General features: G+C 38.1%; 1 protein-coding gene across 2 annotated transcripts in view; it reads left to right on the top strand.

Moving 5' to 3' along the window:
• Positions 1 to 20281, top strand: part of SLC24A3 (solute carrier family 24 member 3) — a 745252-nt gene that overhangs the window by 623813 nt on the left and 101158 nt on the right. For both annotated transcript variants that reach the window (XM_020986733.2, XM_020986740.2), the window contains exon 7: positions 4509 to 4583. In XM_020986733.2, the coding sequence (XP_020842392.1) occupies positions 4509 to 4583 (75 nt within the window). The remainder of the gene's footprint in view (positions 1 to 4508; positions 4584 to 20281) is intronic.

Here is a 20281-nt window from a genome sequence, read left to right as displayed (position 1 = left end):
CTATCAGATAGGTAGGAAGAGTAACAGGACAGAGAGTGGTGTGATCTGGATAATGTCTATTAGTTCTCATGTCCTCAGAAAGGGTAGTTACAGAAAATATTGACATTTCACACATGATTCTTTTTTTTTCTCTCTCCAGTGGAGCTATTCCTTTCCAAAGTATAAATAGCATCATTGTCACACTTGGCTCTTCCCTGCTCTGCTTGTCATCACTTCTTCAGAGAAATTGGTTTTCCTAAGTGTAGGATTTGACTATAGGAATGGTACTAGAACTTGATTAGTATTCAGACATCATAAACTAAATTTATATTAGTATTTCAAGAATTGATTATTTCATTGGCATAGATATGTCATCTTATGGGCACAGACTACACAGCTTCTTTGAACCCAATCACACTGTTTTTATGAGTTGGCAGGGGCAGGACAAGAGATAATTGGTAGCAAGTGTTTCTGTGGTGTCTCTAAAACTAACTAGGTTTATACTCAAATGACCATACTCAAAGCCTACCCAGCTTGCTTGGACCCGCCAAAGTTTGGGCTCTGTGGACATAAGAAAGCTTGCAGAACACAGAGTGCTTCTAAAAGGTGGGAAAAGGGGGAAAGGTGATATTTAATAAGGAGAGAGATTGACAGAGACAGAGAGACAGAGATCCTATATTCCCCAGATTGGATCACATGAGTTTGAATTGTATTTCTCAGACCAATAATTTCAAATAGGAAATTTGTGTTGTACTTTCTATGGATTTTTTAAGATTTAAGGTATCAAAAATAAGATAAATAGGAAAGAAAAGGAAAAGTGATCCCTCAAAAAAATCATAAGATCATAGATTCGGAGCTGGAAGGAATTTTAGAGGCCATCTAGTCCCAGAAGCATAGAATACCTCAAAACCTCAGAGAACATCTAGTCCAGATTTATGTGAACAAGAATCCTCTTTAAAACATACCAAACAAGCTTCTATCCAGCCTTCGTTTAAAGACCTTACAAGTGAAGGGGGACCCACTCACTATCTTCCCAAGGCAGAAACTTTCTACTTTTGGGTAACTATTTTCTTTTACTTTTTTCCCTTACAGCAACTTAAATTTGCCTCTTTGCAAGGTCCACCCATTGCTCTCAGTGCTGCCTTTGGGGGTCAAGCAGAACAAGTCTGTATTTTTCTCATCCACTTTGTCCTTCTGACTTCTGAATTTTATTCTTGAGAACTTTCCATTTTCCTTGGGCTGACTTCCTTTGCAGAATATTAGTCCATGGGATTCTTCCTTTTCCCTAATGAGCTAACAATGTTTCTGACCTTTGCGTATATAATCATAAGAGGTCATCTAATCCAACTCCTTTATGTTATAGATAAGATAAATAATTGATCTCCTCTTTTTTTTTTCAGATGAGGTCCACAGAAATTAAGGAACTTGTCAGAAGTCACACTAATAGTGAATAGAGATGTCTGGATTTGTACCCAAGTCCTCTGACTTCAAATCTAGTGTTTTTTCCCCATCACTCTCTGGTTTGGGGGTTTAAATACACAGTAATAAATATGCAGGGTTAAAATACTGATTTAAATATGCAGTATTCGATTTTAAAATTTCAATACTTCACAGATCTGGGATTTTGTTATCCAGTGAGTTTAAACCCTTCCCTATAACAGATTACTATCCCCCATGATAGTTCTAATATACTGGATAGGTATTTACTGAATGTCACTGCACACTTTACACTCTAATCCAATGACAGAGACACAAGGACCCTATCCTCAAGAGTTTAAAATAAAAGAAGGGAAAATGTTCCATTCTAAAGGGTGTTTTGTATTTGACCCAAGCATTACTTCGTGATTTCATTCTCTTCCTTGAAAATAACAACTGACATTTATAAAGGTTGTCCTGAACATCTTAGCACAGTTATGCTAAGACTTTTGGGACACCTTGCATAGTCCTTGAAATTTTACAAGGAACTACATTAACTCATTCAATCCGCACAACCTGGTGAGGTAGGAACTTCAGGTATTATTATTCTCCCTTTACATGTGAAGAAACTGAGGCTGATAGATATAAATTACTTACCCCTGGTCACCCAGCTTATAAGTATCAGAGGCATTATTAGAAATCCTGTCTCTCAGCCTCCAAGTCCAGCCCATTTTCTGTTACATCCTACTTCCTCCTCAAATCCTTTTACCAGTGACATATGGTCATGAATAAGAAAAGAAGTCAGGTAAAATTAGCAACAGAAAATACCTCCCTTATCTACATAGCAAATGGAAGTACCCATTAATGGAAAGGCATTAACCTAATTATTCATTTATGTTTCTATTTCAGCTGTGTCTTTCACATTATCTGAGTCCAGAAAGCCTGTGCTGGCTCTGGTCTTCACGAACTATCAGAGTAATCAGGAACATTGACCCAGATTTCAAGCTGTACTGTGCATTGCAGCCCAGAATGAGTGGGAGAATTGAGGAGGGAGGGAAGATGAAGAAAAGAGGCTTTCCAATTTGCTACTCCCTTTTTCAAGTCTGTACAGTTCACCCCGATTTAGTTCACAATAAGAAGTCTGCATCTTAAATGAAACTTTTGCCTGTTACAGACAACAGCCTCATTTACATTTCCATAGACTTTAATATTTACCAAACACTTTAGTTACAATTACCACTTCACAAATTTTAATACACAAATTTAATACACCATTTTACAAAAGAGGATAGTGTGGCTCAGAGTGACTAAGTGACTTGCTTCTATAAAACATCTAGTAGGACTGAAGGCAGGATACAAACCCATGTCTCCTGATGCCAAATGGAACACTTTTGGTACAGAATGTGAGCTCCTTGAGAACAGGGATTGTTGTCTTCTTTGAACTGGTGTCCTCAGCACCTAATACAGTGCTTGGACGCAGCATTTGATAAATAAATGCTTGTTGGTTGATTACAACATCCTACTGTAGCCTGGTAAAAGCTGACATTTGACATTCACTTTTTCACTTCCCCCCAGGTATGCTCAGATACCAGGGTCAGACGACTTCTAAGGGCAATTGCTTATTTGTCCAGCAGCCTGTGGATTAATGTACAGTTTGAGAAGGGCTCTAGCAAAGAAGTGGTGGTAGTTTTTCCTAGAAATTACCTAAAAAGCAATAGCATTGTGGGAGTATCTGCTGCCTGCTTAGTGAAGATAGCCAACATAGAAATTTTGTGTAGAAGTCATAGAGCTGAAAGTACCCTTATACATTTAGTCCAATACTCTCATCTTAAAACTTGGCTTTTCTTTGAATCTCTGGTGGTTAACAGGATGTCTAACACCTAGCAGGCACTTAAGAAATACTTATTGACTGACACCCTGAGAGACAGAGTGACCATGATCACACAATTAATTAATGACAAAGCCAGATCCAGAACACCTGTCTCCTGATTCTCAATCCAATCAGTGTTCTTTCAATTAGATGATTCAAATTACCCAGCTCTGACAGAAATTTACACAAAATGGCCTGCTCTGCAAAATAGAAATCAAATTAAAAGCTTCCTCCACTCTTTCCCAATGAATATTTATGTGCTGACATATATGGATTATATATCAGGTCCCCATTTACTAGAGTCTTTTTCCCATGTTTCATCATGGTATAGAGATGATGATGCTCACTGTATCTACAGAGCATAACCTCTACATGTCATGGGATTATAGCTTAAAGGTCATTTCAGTACCCTTATTTTGTAGATAAGGAAACTGAGGACCAGAATGACTTAACCAGTGTTGCCCAGTATCAGAGCCAGGCTTCAAACCCAAGTATTCTGACTGCAAAATGATTACTACCAAGCCAGACAGATTTTTGAGTACACGTCCAGAAATGTCATGACAGTGTACCTGTCATCCAGTGGCTAAGTTCTGAGAGACTCGTCACTCAAAAACAAACAAAACTTCCAGAGGATGTTTTCTTGTTTATTTGTTTTAAAAAGAACTCATAAAGACTGCCTACTAAGGCTAGAATGGGTTGCTATCTCCATCTATAAAGGAAATGCCCATACCACTGAAATCACAGATCTCAGTTTTTCTCATCTCCTCCCTAAACCTTCTCTAACTATGCAGGGCCCTCATAGATCTCCCCCTTTTCTGAAGTCCTACCTAGACCAACTGTATTCTGTACCACTCAATTTAACATTAAGCCCTCTAGTCTTGTGTGGTTTACTGATTGCGTTTATCATTCATGTGTCTCCAGCTAAATTTGTCTGTTCCTTGAGGGGAGTGTCCATATCTTAGACTTTTTTTGTGTTCCTCATAATACCTAGTATGGTGCTTTAGTTTATATCTAGTAGATTTTTTTTTTCAGATTGCAGATGGTTTATTTTAATTAAATTTTTATTTTCAGTTCCAAATTCTCTCCCTTTTCATTATCCCTCCCCCACCCATAGAAACTGCAAGAGAGTTATGGATTGATTAGGTCTGGTGGAAATATTATGAGTGTTTTTAATTATATTTCAATTCAAAGATTGTGCCTCATCTATTAGCCTAAAAATACAATGTTTTTCTGTCTCTCATAGGTTGTGTCTCTATCTTCTTGGTGTCTCCTGAGAGATTCAACTTACTATACATTGTCTGTTGTTGCCCTCATTGTGGTAAGTGTTGGAATTTTATCACTAAAAACTACTTTTGGGCAGTTAGGTTGCCCAGTGGCAGAGTGCTAGACTTGGAGTGAGGAAAACCTGAATTCAAATTCTGCCTCAGACACTTCCTAGTTGTGTGGCCCTGGGTAAATCACTTAACCTCTGGCTACCTCAGTTTCCTTGGAGAAGGAAATAGCAAACCACTCCAGTATCTTTACCAGGAAAACTTCAAATGGAGTCATGAAGAGTTGGAGCCGACTGAAATGACTGAACAGCAATGCCACCTCAGTGTCCTCATCTGTAAAATGCAGATAATAGCACCTACTTTTCAGGATAGTTATGAGGATAAAATATGATAACATATGTAAAGCCCTTTGCCAACTTTAAAGTACAATAAATGCTAGCTATTATCATTATTGTTATCTTGCCCCACTTCACCATGAGTCTTCAGGTGTGATGGCTATTTTCCAAAAGAGTGATATTTAAAAATACAACTAAGTCCAATTCTTCTCAGCCATTTTTAGGCTTATCACAGTGCTTAGAAATATGTAGCCAACTGCCAGAGACCAGTATTATAAGGAAAGTATAGGAACATTAGCTAGAAGCTCTGGAGTTAGAAGCAACTTTAGCATCCAACTGGTCAGATTCAACAAACATGTTTTAAGCTCCTACTATGTGCAGGGTACCATGTTAGGTACTGAGTTTTCAAGACAAAGCAAAACAAGATAAGCAAAACGGTCACTGCCCTCAAGGAGCTTGCATTCTACTGAGGAGTGTGAAGTAGGAGCAGGGGAAGATACAACTTGTTTACTGACACACTAATACCAGCAACTTTAACAGAGAGAGGGAACTAATAACTGGGGAAATCAAGAAAGACCTCTTGAAAGAGTACCTGAGCTGTGCTTTGAAGGAAGTTTCTGATTACGGGGGGGGGGGGGGTTGAGGAGGGAGTGACTTCCAGAAACATCTGGAAGATGGAATGACTTATAATAGGAGTAGTTGGCAGTCTGGTCTTCTACCCTAATGCAGAAATGCCTTCTGTAATATTCCTGAGAGCTATGCAACCATCCATTCTCTCCTTAAACAGTTCTATTGACAGAGAACTCTTTACCTTATGAGAAAAAAAAAACACTGTGATATGCTGAGCTGGTATCTTGGGATCTTAAGTGAGCTAATCTAAGGACACTGGTGAAACTCATGTTTCACTAAGTTTAAACCTGGGATGACAAAGAACTCTGTTTTGGAAGCTTAATATGTTATAATGCAAGTGATATGGAAAATGACCTTGCATATAATATGCATGAGAGGAGGGGTGTTTTTTCCATTTTTTTTTAAAGGGAAAATTGCCCTGGAAGACTCTTGTATTTATTTTACTCTTAGAGTTCTTAAACACCGTTTCAGAAAAGCTTTATCCTGTGTTGTAAATTCACTCTGATTACTATGGATTATGGTTTTCTGTCTTTGGGGCATTTTAGCCTGATTTTGGAAAATTACATTTAAAAATATATATGAGTAGAGGATTTTGCAGCCAAATGCAGCTCCCATTTCTGTTGAATTCTAAAAGGAGAAGATGCCTACAGTTTATAAATGCAAACAAGTGTAAGGAAGGAAGTCTAGCAGGTCAAGTTTTTCCTAGGAACATCCAGTCTTATTCTCCCTTGCTGTCTTTCAATGGCAAATTTGCTTGAATTTTGTTTCTTTTTCTGTTCTCAGCATGGACACCTTCTGGAATACATGTGAAAGAAATAATTTGTTTTCTTGTCTGTTTTATCTAGGCAGCTTCATGATAAAAGAAATGTAATTGCTAGTAATGATTTATGAAGTAGGGAAGGGGCTTTTGCTTCTCCAAACTGAAAACTCTTACACACACGCACACACACACGCACACACACACTCGCACACACACACACACACACACACACACACACACACACACACACACACACTGCTTGGGTGCTCTAACTGCCCTCAACATTCAAGTTAATGATTACAGAGTCTGTGAATATTCTACATGCACAATGCTAAGGCAGATGTAGGTTTCTCTCAGACAGCCATAAAGCAATGTTCTGTGGTCACTAAGACTGTGGATTTAAAAAGTAGCTGTCAGTATGATTAGATATCTTCTTTAAAGGGGGGAGAATATTTGTTATTATAAGGAAGTAGGAGCTATCACTTAAAATACTTAAATATTTTCAGTTAACTCTTGGTTCTGTCCCCTTTAAGATATCTGATGGTAAAATGAAAAATGTATTCACTCTTGAGGGAGAGGCTCTGAGCAAGTAATTTAGGAAGAATTAAAGTACACTTATGTTAAGTGAATCCCTTTTAAAAAGCATCTCAGATCACTCAGACAATAGAGAAAAAGGAAAAGAAAGAATCAGAGGTTTCTAACTACAGCTGGCTAGAGAAGCAGCTTAGACAAAGAGAAATTAGAGCAGTTGGGACCCTTAATGTGCATTGTAAATAGCGAAGAGATGTGAAGGTATCAATATTCCAAAAAGTTTCTGAATATAAATCGGAACTGACAATCCCAGAAGCCTAAAGGTGGGAGAAAGATATTAAGAGTAACAGTTTCAGTAACAGTTATAATTTAATGACTAGGAAATCAATTTGTACTTAGATTTTTCTTTTAACCTTTGCTCCAACTGGTGTATTTTGTAGTTTATTAATAGAAAGTATATGTAATAAGTACATATGATATTGTAGAAATAGTTTAGATATGAAAAATGTATGTGTGTGGACCATATATATATATATATGTATATATATATATATGTATATATATACATATATATATGTATATATGCCATTACACCTGAAGACTCATGATAAAGTAGAGCAAAATAACAATAATGATTTTATATGTGTGTATATATATATATATATATATAATTATATAATATAATTATATATATATTATATTATATATATATATATATATATATATATATATATATATATATATACACACACACACATATATATGCAGCAACCAATGTTGCTTTTAGATGTTTGATATCCAAACACAATTCCTCCTTTTCCATTAAGAAATGATAAACTATAACTATGGAAGGTTATATGATCCTATGTTCTGTTAGTAGCAATTGCTATATCAACTGATTTTATTTAGCTTTTTTTGCCTGTTTTTTAATTGAAGGTATCAAAAGAGTTACCGAGAAGTGATTGTGAAGTCAAAACAAAATGCTTCAAAGTTATTTTTCAAATTGATTTAAAAATAGGTCAGCATGTTGAATGATAAACCCTTGCTTTTCTCAGTAGTCCACTTCTAAATTGGATCTAGCCACTGGGACTGGGCTACCCTATAATCCCTTATTGCCTGGGCTGACAGAATAAGGGTCCAATGCCAATCCTCAAAATATCCCTTTGGTATGATTGCCCCACACTTGCCCTAGGCTGATTATCAGCAAGTGGTATTTTGAATCTGCTGGATTTTTGCCTTCCCCAATTTCCTTAGCTTCACTGGTCTTTCTAATGCCCAAGGACTCTTTGAGGTAAAAACCACAGGAATTCCTCTCTGGCCGGCTCCTCTCCCACCTACTTTTTCCTAAAAATAGATCTCCATCTAAGGTGGTTTAAAGGGGGATTTTATACAAAACTCTGCAGTGTATTTTTCCGGAAAGGCTACTAAAATCTGCTATCTAGTCCTTAATTAGGGTACAGTAATCTACAGCCCAGAAAAATACTTTCCTCCTAGCCCTTACCCCTCAGGCATTATCTACATCTAACCTGATACTCTATATACACAAACTATGGAATATGAAACTCCCTTCTTACCCACCACCAGCCTTACCCCCTCTCCCTGCAAAAAGGAATTTCCTCTGCATTTGGTGAATCAATTTCTGCCCCACCCCAAAGGGAAGCTTGGCCCCCTACATATTACAGTTTGACCCATTATCACCACCACCATTAAACTCAACTTTTTTTTTCATATCGTACTGCAACTGTGTCTCTCTACCAGACTAATTTACTGAGATGTGACTATAATTTACATAATCATAATTTACATAAACTCAAATCCTTCATTGCATAGTCAGTCTAACAGCTGGAAAAAAAATCCTCCTTTTTCCCCCTTTTGGTCTTACTGCTAGATAAAGGGACATTATGAACGCTAAGATGCAGGAAATTGCCCACAGTAAATACGCTTATCAGGCAGTCTCAGTTGGAATCAGTGGGCCAGTTCCAGATAACCTCATCTGAGAATAGGCCTGCTGCTAACTACCACACTGGATCTGTACAATGTGAGTCCACAGACAGGATCTGTGACTGGCACTCATGAGTAGTGGAAATCTGCACAAGGCATTTGGCTCCAGTGAGCCAGTTCAGTAAATATTTATCAAGTGCCTACTACGTGCAAGGCCCCAGGCTAGATACTGAGACTCTGTAAATATCTTTTCTGTTTTTCATCACTTTGTGAAGGGATTGTTCTGAGACATGGCTGAGCTATTCCTGATCAGCTCAGGAATAAGAATGAAAGAGGTTCTAGGAAACAGAGAGGAAGAAATAAGCTGGCCTTCCCATTGTTGAAAATGGTTTCTGACTAGTCAATCAGCATTTATTAAGAGCCTTCTATGTTCCATATCCTGTGCTAAACCCTGGGGATCTAATAAAAGGCAAAAGTCATGCCTTGCTCTCAAGGAATTCACAGTCTAGTGAAAAATATTATTTTCTAAGAAAATAATACCTGGTGGGTATTCTTAGACCTTTATTTTACATTAAGAATATTTTACTGGAGTGAGTTGTGAAAAAATGGAATGATGACACTGTCGGTTCAGACCTGCAACTGACATCTCATCAGTGTCCCTTACCCCCGGGAGCTCTCTCTCCCTCTGCTTAGAGGTTCCCAGGAACTTGCATGTAAGAAAGCCATCTCTTTCTTTTCCACAGCTGCACTCTGGACTTATTCCTGATGCCTACAGCTGTATGCCCCTCCCTTTTACTTCCCCCATCCTTGATTTCCAGCTTCCTTTCCTGTGTTGTCTTCCTTCATTAAACTGTAAGCTCCTTGAGGGCAGTGACTGTCTTTTCCCTTTCTTTGTATCCCTAGCATTTAGTATTGTGCCTGTCACCCTGTAGGCACTCAGTGCCCATCCCCTTAAATGACCTCAAATGACCCCAACAAAACTTAATTTTTACCATTCCTTCCTTTCCTCCCCTTGATCTTTTTTTTTTTTGCATCTCAGGTTGACCTTTGTCAAAGTAGTATTCCTAGGCTCTCTTACTTGAGTTCATAGACCTACAGTTGGAAGAGACCTCAGGGTTCTAGACACAGGGGTTCTTTGATTCTGTTTTCAAAGATCTGGTTTGGTGAATTTTTTTAGAGAATATTTTGACAATTTTATTTCAATATAATTAGTTTTTATATAATCCTATGTAATTTATTTTATGTTTTTAAAAACATGATTCTAAGAATGGGTCTATAGCTTTCACTGAACTGCCAAAATAGACCATGACACAGAAAAAAGATTAAAAATCTTTATATAATGGATAGAATGCTAAAATTGGAGTCAGGAAAGCTGGAGTTTGAATTCTGCCTCGGACACTTAATAGTAGTAGTATGGCCCTGGGCAAGACAACTCTCTTGATCTCAGTTTCCTCATCTGGAAAATAGGGCTAATAATGATACCTCCTTCACAGAGTTGTTGTGAGGATAAAATGAGATAAAATATGTATAATAATTATATATTATATATAATATATAGTCATATGTTACACATATGATTATAATATAATTTATATTATGTAATATATATGTGTCTTGCAAATATTAAAGCACTATGTAAATGTGAGCTATTAGTATTCCAACTCCCTCTCAACTTTACAGATGCACACTGTGAGGCCTGAAGGGGTCAAGCAACTTTTGCTAGGTAGAACACGTATTAAATGACAGAGCCAGGATTTAAACTGAAATTCTCTGACTCCAGATCCGACCCTTGTTACAATCTACTGCACCACCTTTCAGCAAAAAAACCCCAAAAAACAACAAATCTTCCCGCCCCACCCCTCCCCACTTTTTTCATTAATTGACCTTGCATGCCTTATTCTACTACCCTTTCTGAAGGAGAAGAGAATCTCTAGAGGTCCTTTATAGCTAATGGTTTGCCATTCTATGATCTGGCACCATGTTCCAGTCTTGTCTCCATGACCACCATGGGTTGGGATATGTGTCCAGCTCTAAGCTAGGCATCCCTTAGCCTACTTTACTCAAGCTTTTTCACATCTCAGATTTCTCATCAAATTAGCTACATAAATATAAGGCTTATCATACATATTGTCATTTGTGCTAAAAATAATGATTCCTGTTTTTAAAAAAAGATGAGCAAACCAGACAGCAGGGGTACTAGGTAGTCTTTTGCTTTTTGAGTGAGAAAAGACGAATCATTTGTTATAAAATGTATTGTTATAAAATGAAGTGTGACTGCCTCTGGTCTGTTTATGATGAATATTTTTAGAACTCTTTCTCAGGTAGTTCAGCAAATAGAGTTCCTTTAGATAACAATTTAACCTAACTTTGATCATAAAATCCCTTAGTAGCCCTGTTATTTTTCCATCATCATCACTTCCCCTTGTATTTATTATAGGATGACCACCCCTATCTCAACTCTTGCCTCTTACATAATCTTCGGGGGGCGGGGTTTCCTAGTTTGCTTTGCCACAAGGATCCTACCACCCTCAAACTGATTCATGAGGCAGGAATCCTTATTTAAATTTAACTTCAGGGTAGGAGTCGTATCCATGCAAAACTGTCTGGTCAACTGCCAGCTTTCCCCTGCATGCCTTTGGAATCTTCTCCTCAAATGTAATCAGGAAAGCTGGAGTTAATTCATTTATGTTTCCCCTCCTGTTAAATTCATTCTCATTAATTTGGCTAGATAAAGGCCAAAAGAAATGACTAACAACAGAATTTACAAAGAGTTCCATGCCTCCTATGTGAGGATGCTCTGGGTGGTGTCCTGCTGAGATTATTTCCTTTTGATAAATAGTGCAAGAGAAAGTATTTTCAAAGTTCCTGCCTCTTAAAGAGTCAGAATGATGTTCAATTTTGTCTCCTATCATTTTTGATAGCTTTAAATTTTGGCAGAACCTGTGACTGTAAAGCATACTGTAAAAGCTTAGATTTAGAAATATGACACCCTTTTGCTCCATATTTATATAAAATAACACCATAAGGGAACAAAACACCCAAGAATTGACATGTCTATTTTTAAACAGTCTTCTGTTTAAACTAGGGCCCTAGCACCAAGTCTCAGCCTTCTCAACTTAACTTCCTAGCTTTTCTTCATCCATCCTGAAAGTATCATTCCACCTGAAGTTGTATTCCTAGATAGGATACCTTCTAGGAATTCTTGATTCATTCATGGCTGCCATGTTTGGGGGAAATGACATCTAGACTGAAAGACTATGACTGTCATTTCTTTTTTTTTTCTGAGTGGGAAGATTTTTTTAAATTTTTAATTAATTTATTTTGAATTATCAACAATCACTTCCATAAGCTTTGAGTTTTAAATTTTTCTCCCCCTTTCTCCCCAAGATGGCATGCAATCTGATATAGGCTATACATATATATTCCTATCAAACATATTTTCACATTAGTGATGTTGTAGGTGAAAATTAGAACCAATAGGAAGAACCACCAAAAAGAGGAAACAAAACACAATAGAAGAAAAAAATGGCAAATAATATCTTTTGATCTGCATTCAAACTCCATAGATCTTTCTTTGGATGTGGATAGCATTTTCCATCCATTTGAGATGTGTGACTGTCATTTCATCCTCCACACTGCTGCCAAGGGTTATTTCTAAAGTTGTCTAACTATGTCGCTCCCCTGCTCCAAAAGTTCTCATGCCCTTTTTACATTCCATCTTTCACCTCTCAGAATCCCAATTTTCCTTCAAAGCTCAGCTCAAACTCTACCTGGTTCATGACATCTTTCCTGATCCCCTTAGCTGCTAGTGCCTCTCCTCAAAAATATCTCATATTTATTTCATATACACATTGTATATGAAATGTATATCTATATGAAATATATATACATATACTTATGTGTGTACACCTTTTTTTCCCACTATAGAATATCCTCCTTGATAGGGGCAGCTAGGTGGCGAAGTGGCCCTGAAGTCAGGAAGACCTGAGTTCAAATCCGGCCTCAGACCAAACACTTGATGCTTACTAGCTATATGACCCTGGGCAAGTCACTTAACCCCAGTTACCTAAAAAAAAAAAAAGAATATCCTCCTTGACAGTGGGAACTGTTCTTTTTGTATCCTTAGTACCTGGCACATAGCAGGTGTTTAATAAATGCTTCCAAAAGGCCAAGAGTAAAATAGATTGCTGATTCCTGGTCTACTCCATTTAGCTGGACTGTAGAGTTTATGAAGGGGAATAATAATAATACTATATAATAAAACTAGAAAGGCAGATTGGAGTAGGGTTTTGAAGGGCATGGGAACTTTTGGAGCATTTGAATTGTGCTTTAAAGAGGAATGGAAATTAAAACAGTAAAGATGAGGAAGAGGGATATTTAGGAAACAACATGAGCAAAGGCCAGAGCCAGAAGAATATGGAGTATATTTCATGATTACAGAGTAGGTCCAATATGTCAAGAGCATAGAGTATGATCTTGGCATATCTAATAAGGTTCCAGTAATAAGGTGGCACCAGTATATGGAAGCCCTCCCAGATAAAGGAGTATGAACTTTGTGCGCAACAGGGAGCCACTGAAAGTTAGTGAACAGAGAAATGGCATGAGAGTTCCATGTGTAATGAAGACTGATTTCAAATTAACAGAGGTGTCAAACTTGAGACCCTTGGGCCTCAAGCAGCCTGCAAAACTCCTGACTGCTGCCCAAACCGTATTAAAATATAATTGGTGAATATTTAACAAAAGAAAGAAAAATACAATACAACAGTGGTTTTCTAAATCAGTGCGCAGACCACAGGAATCTGTTTCTACTTGAATTTGACATCACTGGTATAAAAGACATATTAAAGAAGGGAGAGGACTCAGGCCAGAAGACGTATTAGGGAGCTTTTGCAATAGTTATGTGGTAACAGGGAACCCCAAGAAGGTGGTGGACATGGCAATAGAGAGGAGGGTACAATTGCAAGAGGTATTGAGAAGGTGGAATCCATGAGACTTTATCCCCCATGACCAATAGTGGTGCATTTATTTCATATCATGGCTCATTTGATCTTCACAACAATTCTGAGGTAGAGGGAGATAAAGTCATTTAGCTACCAACAGCTAACAACTAGCGATGAGATAGGGAGGTACTGCTTCCCATGTCTCTTGACTTAGGACTCATTCCACTAAAGTGTAACTTCTTTTCTCCCAACCTTCTGGATATTTAGAAAGAAAGAAATAATAAGATGGGCTGGACCTTCAGCTCTCTTCCACCCACATCTCTCTCCCTTTTCCCATCATACGGAGCTCTAGTGAAGACCAGCTTCATTCAGAGTGGGGATTTTCTAGTCCAACCCTGCCACTAATTCAGTACCTTTTGAGTCATGTGGACTGTTCTTGCCTCCTGACTGATCATATGTGAGAGATGAGAGGGAAGAGGCAACAATAGCAGTCAAGATTTCCAATGAGAGATTAGATGAAAGGTGGTGCCACTAGCAAAAATAATGAGTTCCATATTGAGAGCAGATTTAGAAGGAAAGAAAATATGTTTCATTTTAAACATATTGACTTTATAGAGCTGGTGGAATGTTCAGGTAGAAATGACCTATAGGCAGTTGGAGATGAGGTGCTGGAGCTCAGAAGAGAAGAGGGATCTGGCCTGAATGTACATTTTCATCAGCATGGAGTCGGTAGTTGAATTCAGAGGAGTAAATGAGAATGCTAAGGGAGAAAGCTTAAAATACTTATGGGTATTTTAAAAGAATTAACTATTATTCATTCAAACTGTTCCATAACCTATTGGATCTAAGTCTTGGTTTATAAATATATAAATATATATATGGAGGCACTTAGCAATCAACAAATATTTATCCATTTTTGCTAAGTGCTCCACACTGTGATAAAGGTTGTAGGACATACCTAGGGTAAGGCAGGATCACTGCCTTCAAGAAGCTTAGAACTGAATCAGGAGAATATTGCTTTCAAAAAGTTAACTCTAAGGAGTTCTACTAGATAGTGCGGGATTACATTATTCAATGTTAAATGAAGGGTAGGTAGGTATGGTGTTCAATGTATGTGCCTCCTTAACTTGTTCTCTCATACCTTCTTTCCATATCTTTTCATACATCTGTGCCACATAATATATGTATAATTATAAAAAGATTAATAAATGAAGCCATTGACTTATTAGAGCAAAGATCAGAATCAATACCAAATTGGAAGAATAAAATGTAAAGTTATGGCATTGAGTTAAAACAACTCCAACTAGGCCTATTTAAACAAGCTATTGTTGCCACAAAATGGGAAGTGGATTTAAAAAATGAATATTAACACTTTTTTTTGGTATGGGACTGTGAGGTTATCAATGTGCAAAAATAACTCTCAGTGTGGAAATTTGCTCTAATGATATAGATCAGCAACTCATCTCTAAGTTATGGTCTTATTCAATTGCCTGGAATATTGAGAGGCTAAGTTACCTGCCCACAGTCACATAACTATTTCTGAATGCGTCAGAAATAGGACCTGAAGATAAGTCTTCCTAACTCTGAATCTGTCCTGTCGTCTACAACATCAAGCTATCTCTTACCAGTATAAATCAATCACCACAGGGAAGCCAAAAGAATCTAGAAAATACCTTAGCCAGCAAGAACTTGATTCTCTTGCCAAGCAGAAAGATGTGGCAGGTATATGCCATCTAACTACTCTCTTACTTATCTTGGGAATCAATTCTTTATTATTCAGTGCTGTTAGATTTTTTCCAGTTAGACTCCTTGGTAAACAAGACCAAATTAAGAATTAAGCACCTCTTCCTTCCCTCCGTTTTCAGTTATTATTCTGTTATCCAACTCAAGCAGCAATCTTATTCCTTCTTTGATCTTTCTCTTTCCCCAAGAATAACTAATATTATGAAAACAACAATAATAACAACACTAAAATGTTGTTGCCTTTGGCTTTCCTTTCCATTTTGTTTCTTCTGACTTTTAGCACACTGACAGCCTTCTTACAATATCATGCCGCATGTTTCTACTCATCCTTTGTGATCTGCCCCTGTTTCCATCATTTTTTTCAGGGGTGCTTAACCAGGGGGTCTATAGACCCTTTGTGGATTCAGGTGAGGGAAGGGATTGAACTTGGATAAAAAAAAATTATATCATTGTTTTACTAATCTTCGGTTTCCTTTGAAATTCTATGTCTTTTATTTTATGTGTTTAAAAACATTATTCCTAAAAGGAATCCACAGGTTCACCAGACTGCCGAAGGGGTCCCTGGCATACACAAAAAAGTTAAGAACCTCTGTTCTATATGTATCCTTTTAAAATCCAAATTGTGGGGCAGCTAGGTGGCGCAGTGGATAAAGCACCAGCCCTGAAGTCAGGAGGACCTGAGTTCGAATGCAGCCTCAGACCAAGCACTTGACACTTGCTAGCTGTGTGACCCTGGCCAAGTCACTTAACCCCAATTGCCTAAAAGCAAAAAAAAAAAATCCAAATTGCTTGGTGAGTTTTCTATGTATCCATATTATTCCCTTCAGACGACTCACTTTTTTTCCTCCCCAATGGAATTATTTCAATTTTGGTTCTCAATATTTTCTATGCCTCCAGGCCAGACCTACTCTGCAGAATTTCAGACCACAGGATCCTATGTATTCATCTTCTGAATCCCTTGAAATGTCCTCGTTTAAAATCTAGAGTGCAGATCAGACTATGCCTAGCTTTCTCTCCTCTTTCACAAACTCTGGGAAGGAGTGGTCACTTCTTTCTTTCTATCATTTCTCCTCCAGCAACCAGTTACTCCCTGTTGGTGAGAATCAGATCCAGAATAGCATTTTGGGGGCAGCTAGATGGCTCAGTGGATAGAGCACTGGCCCCGAAGTCAGGAGGACCTGAGTTCAAATCCGGCCTCAGACCAAACACTTGACATGTACTAGGTGTGTGACCCCGGGCAAGTCACTTAACCCCAAATGCCTAAAAAGTAAAAACAAAAAACAAAACAGAATAGCATTTTCACTTGTTGAATCTTCCACATCTTGAAGGATGAAGTTATCATTTAAGCAAGTTGAGAAGTGATTAGATACTCTCTTTTGGCAGAAAGTCATCTAACAGGGAAGGAACCTCTGGGGATACAAATGATAGCTGAAAGCCCCCATCCTTCTATCATGCCTTTATGCTAAGCATATAATCTAGTCACGTGGAAGACCAAGTGAAAGATTATGGATTCATCAGTGCAAATTCATCACCACTACTCAAGAAAAGAGCTTAAAGAGTATGTCCTATTGATGCTGGATGAATGATATCATATTCACACAGAGAGGCATCCCTTTGACAAGAAAGCCTAAATTAAGATAGTTAGACATTTCTTTCTCTCTTAGATACCATGCAGGTATTTTTGACATTATTTGTAGGTAACCCTTGGCAAATGGGATGTCTCCTCATGTAAAAGCCTGACTAGCTTGTCAGTGCTGCCAATTCCATGTGGTACGATAAATCCAGCAGTCCTCCTGTCTACTAAATTGATAGAAAACTCCTAATAAGAGCACATGGGAACATATCAGTCAAGGTAGCCCCAAGGTAGGTTCAGCATTCTAGCTGTTACAGTTCAGCTATTTCCATGGAAGCTGAGGCTTTGGGTAATTTCTTAGAAGAGGAAGAACTGTAGACAATGAACAATGACAGCTTCTTCAAATATGGCTGCTGCAGCTGTTACATCATCTGTGGGTATGGAGTGGTATGGCCAGAACACTAGTTTACATATATGTCACATGCAAATTTGCAGTCCTGAAGAAAATGGTTAAGAAGGCAAAAGGCTTTTAGTTTATGCCAGATGAGGATTAATCTAAGACACTGAGCGAGTTTAATATATTAAAGAGAAATATCAGTAAGGAAATGGGGAAAAGGCAAAACTAGGAATAATGGATAAAAGTTGAAAAAAACAAAAATAGACTTTATATCAAAAAAACTTCCTAGGAAAGCAATCCCCAACAGGATCTGCCTACCTGGGTAGGGTGTAACTTCTCCTTCCCTGGAGGTTTTCATGTTTTCCAGCTTAGGCTGGATGACCATTTGTCAAGTATGTTACAGTTGGTGGGGAGTAGGGAATAGATTCATTTTCATGCATGGGCAGAATTAGATGATAACTGAGCTTTCTTCCAACTCTGCAAACTTATTACTCAGTGATTAATGGTACACATTTGCAAGAGACCTGGATGGAGTCAGTTGTACAGTCTGAGGAATATTTCCTATCTTGTGAAACCCAAGTGACGCGTGAGGATCAAAATCGAGACACGTTGGCTTCATTAATATCACGTCCTAACAATTGAATTAGCAACCCAGACATGTCAGTCTGGTGCCTACTTACCTCTCCAGGCTCACTTCACTTTTACACATTCTACACTCCCACCAAATTGGACAATTAGCTGTTCAAACAGGAAATGCTCTCTCCAGTCTCCCAGCATTTGCACAGTCCATTCTCCACATGGGCCTTTCTGAATCCTTCTCTTCTTTTATGAGGCTAGGGTACCCTCTCTTCTATGAAGCCTTCCTTGTTCTCCTGCCAGTGTACCCCAAGTGGATAGTGTTATCTTCCTCCTTCAATATCCCTACTGCGTTTTTTCTGGATCTTTCTTTGCAGCCGTCTCACCAGAGGCTACACATAGTGTGGGTTGGGTGTGCTGGATGTGTCTGATATAAGCTGAAGCATCACATTACTTGGTTTTCTCCTTATTCTTGTAAATCAGAATAAACTCTTAGGGGACAGTGACTGTCATCATTAGATCCCCAGCATTTAGCACAGTTCTCGACACAGAGTAGACCTTATGAAGTGTGTGTTTGAATGAATTGACAGTTTTGAATAAGGACAATGGGGAAGTTTATTTTACTTGACCATACATAATTATTACAGGGGTTTTGCTTTTCTTTTTCTTTTATGAGGAAGTGAAGAAAATAAATGAAAAATTTAAAAATAAAATTTCAATTGAAAACTGAAACAAGATGGAGTGGGGAAAAAGAAAAGGGATTGAGTAGCTCTTCCCCCATTGTCCCTTTCCCCCCAAAGAATAAAGGCCTTTGAGAGTGACCCCTTCTGATGATATGCATTATTGCACAGTGGATAGAGTGCCAGACCTGGAATCAGGAAGACTCATCTTCCTGAGTTCAAATCTGGCATCAGATACTAACTAGCTGTGTGACCCTGGGCAAGTCACTTAACCCTGTTTGCCTCAGTTTCATCTTCTATAAAATGAGCTGGAGGAGGAAATGGCAAACCAATCTAGAACCTCTGCCAAGAAAACCCCAGATGGGGTCATGAAGAGTCTGACATGACTGAAGAACAACAAACCCACCTATTTATTTGGATCAATTTGTAAATTCTTATTAATTCATTTATTTTTATTAATTTATAATTTAATTATAATTTATAAAATATAAAATTATAAAATAATTTATTTTTTATTAATTACATTCAATTCATTGTGTTATGGGCTATGGGGAGTAATGAAGAGACAAAAGACCTGATCCCTGCTCACAGGGAACCAAATTCAACTTTCCTCTACTAAAAAATAGATGTCATAGGATTCAGACATGGAAAGAGCTTTAGTTATCATCTAGAGTTCAACATCCTCATTTTTGTTGTATTTCAATCATCTCAGTCATGTCCAACTCTTTGTGACCCCATTCGGGGTTTTCTTGGCAAAGATAGTAGAGTGTTTTGTCACTTCTTTCTCCAGTTCATTTTACAAACAAGGAGACTGAAGCAAACAGGATTAAATGATTTGCCCAAGGTCTCATAGCTGGTAAGTGTCTGAGGGCAGATTTGAACTGAGGTCTTCCTGACTTTAGACCTGACACTCTATCCCCTGCACCACCTAGCCAGCCATCCTCAATTTACAGGCTTAAAAAAAGTTGAGGCAACTTACCCAAAGTCAGAAAGGTAGCAGACTTGGGATATCCAAAGGACCTAGGTCCTCTAACCCAAATTTCAGGGCTTCTTCTGTTACTCCACAGAATTGCTTCTCCTCCCTTACCCCAACATTACCAATACAAGGTCAATTCAGTGTGTTCAAGATGGCACCTACCCTACAGTCTGGCCTGGATCAGGCAAAGCTAACAGGAGGGAATGGGAGTGGAGGGAAAGGTATTGGAGGCTTCTCCTGTCAAGCCAATATATAATGAGAATGCAGCCATAAGTGGCCTGGGCGTTGTCTAGTTTAACAGAGTGCAAGCCTGGCTGGACCATAGAATCCAGGAATAGATAAGGCAAAGAGCTGCCATTTTGCCCTCTGCCAATAAGCTTTTGAAAGGAAAGGTCACTTCATCTCTGGCCTTCCTAATTATATTTCAATGATTGAGTCAACTTTAAGAATTTGACATATGGTCTTTAGGAGCCCTAATCTATAAGGAGAAGAAGAAAGGGAAACATGAATCAAATGGACAGACTTGACCCTGGGATGATATTGTAGTTGAATGTCTAGAAGGTAGGGTGGTATGGTGGTAAAAGTACTACATTTAGAGCCAGACTTCTTGGGTTCAAAACCTGACTTTGCTTCTTACTACCTATGTGACCTGGAGAAATCCTC

Source organism: Phascolarctos cinereus, unplaced genomic scaffold (genome assembly GCF_003287225.1).
Source record: "Phascolarctos cinereus isolate Bilbo 61053 unplaced genomic scaffold, phaCin_HiC Scaffold_2;HRSCAF=192, whole genome shotgun sequence".
NCBI lineage: Eukaryota > Metazoa > Chordata > Mammalia > Diprotodontia > Phascolarctidae > Phascolarctos > Phascolarctos cinereus.
This window is presented reverse-complemented; position numbering and strand designations above follow the sequence as displayed.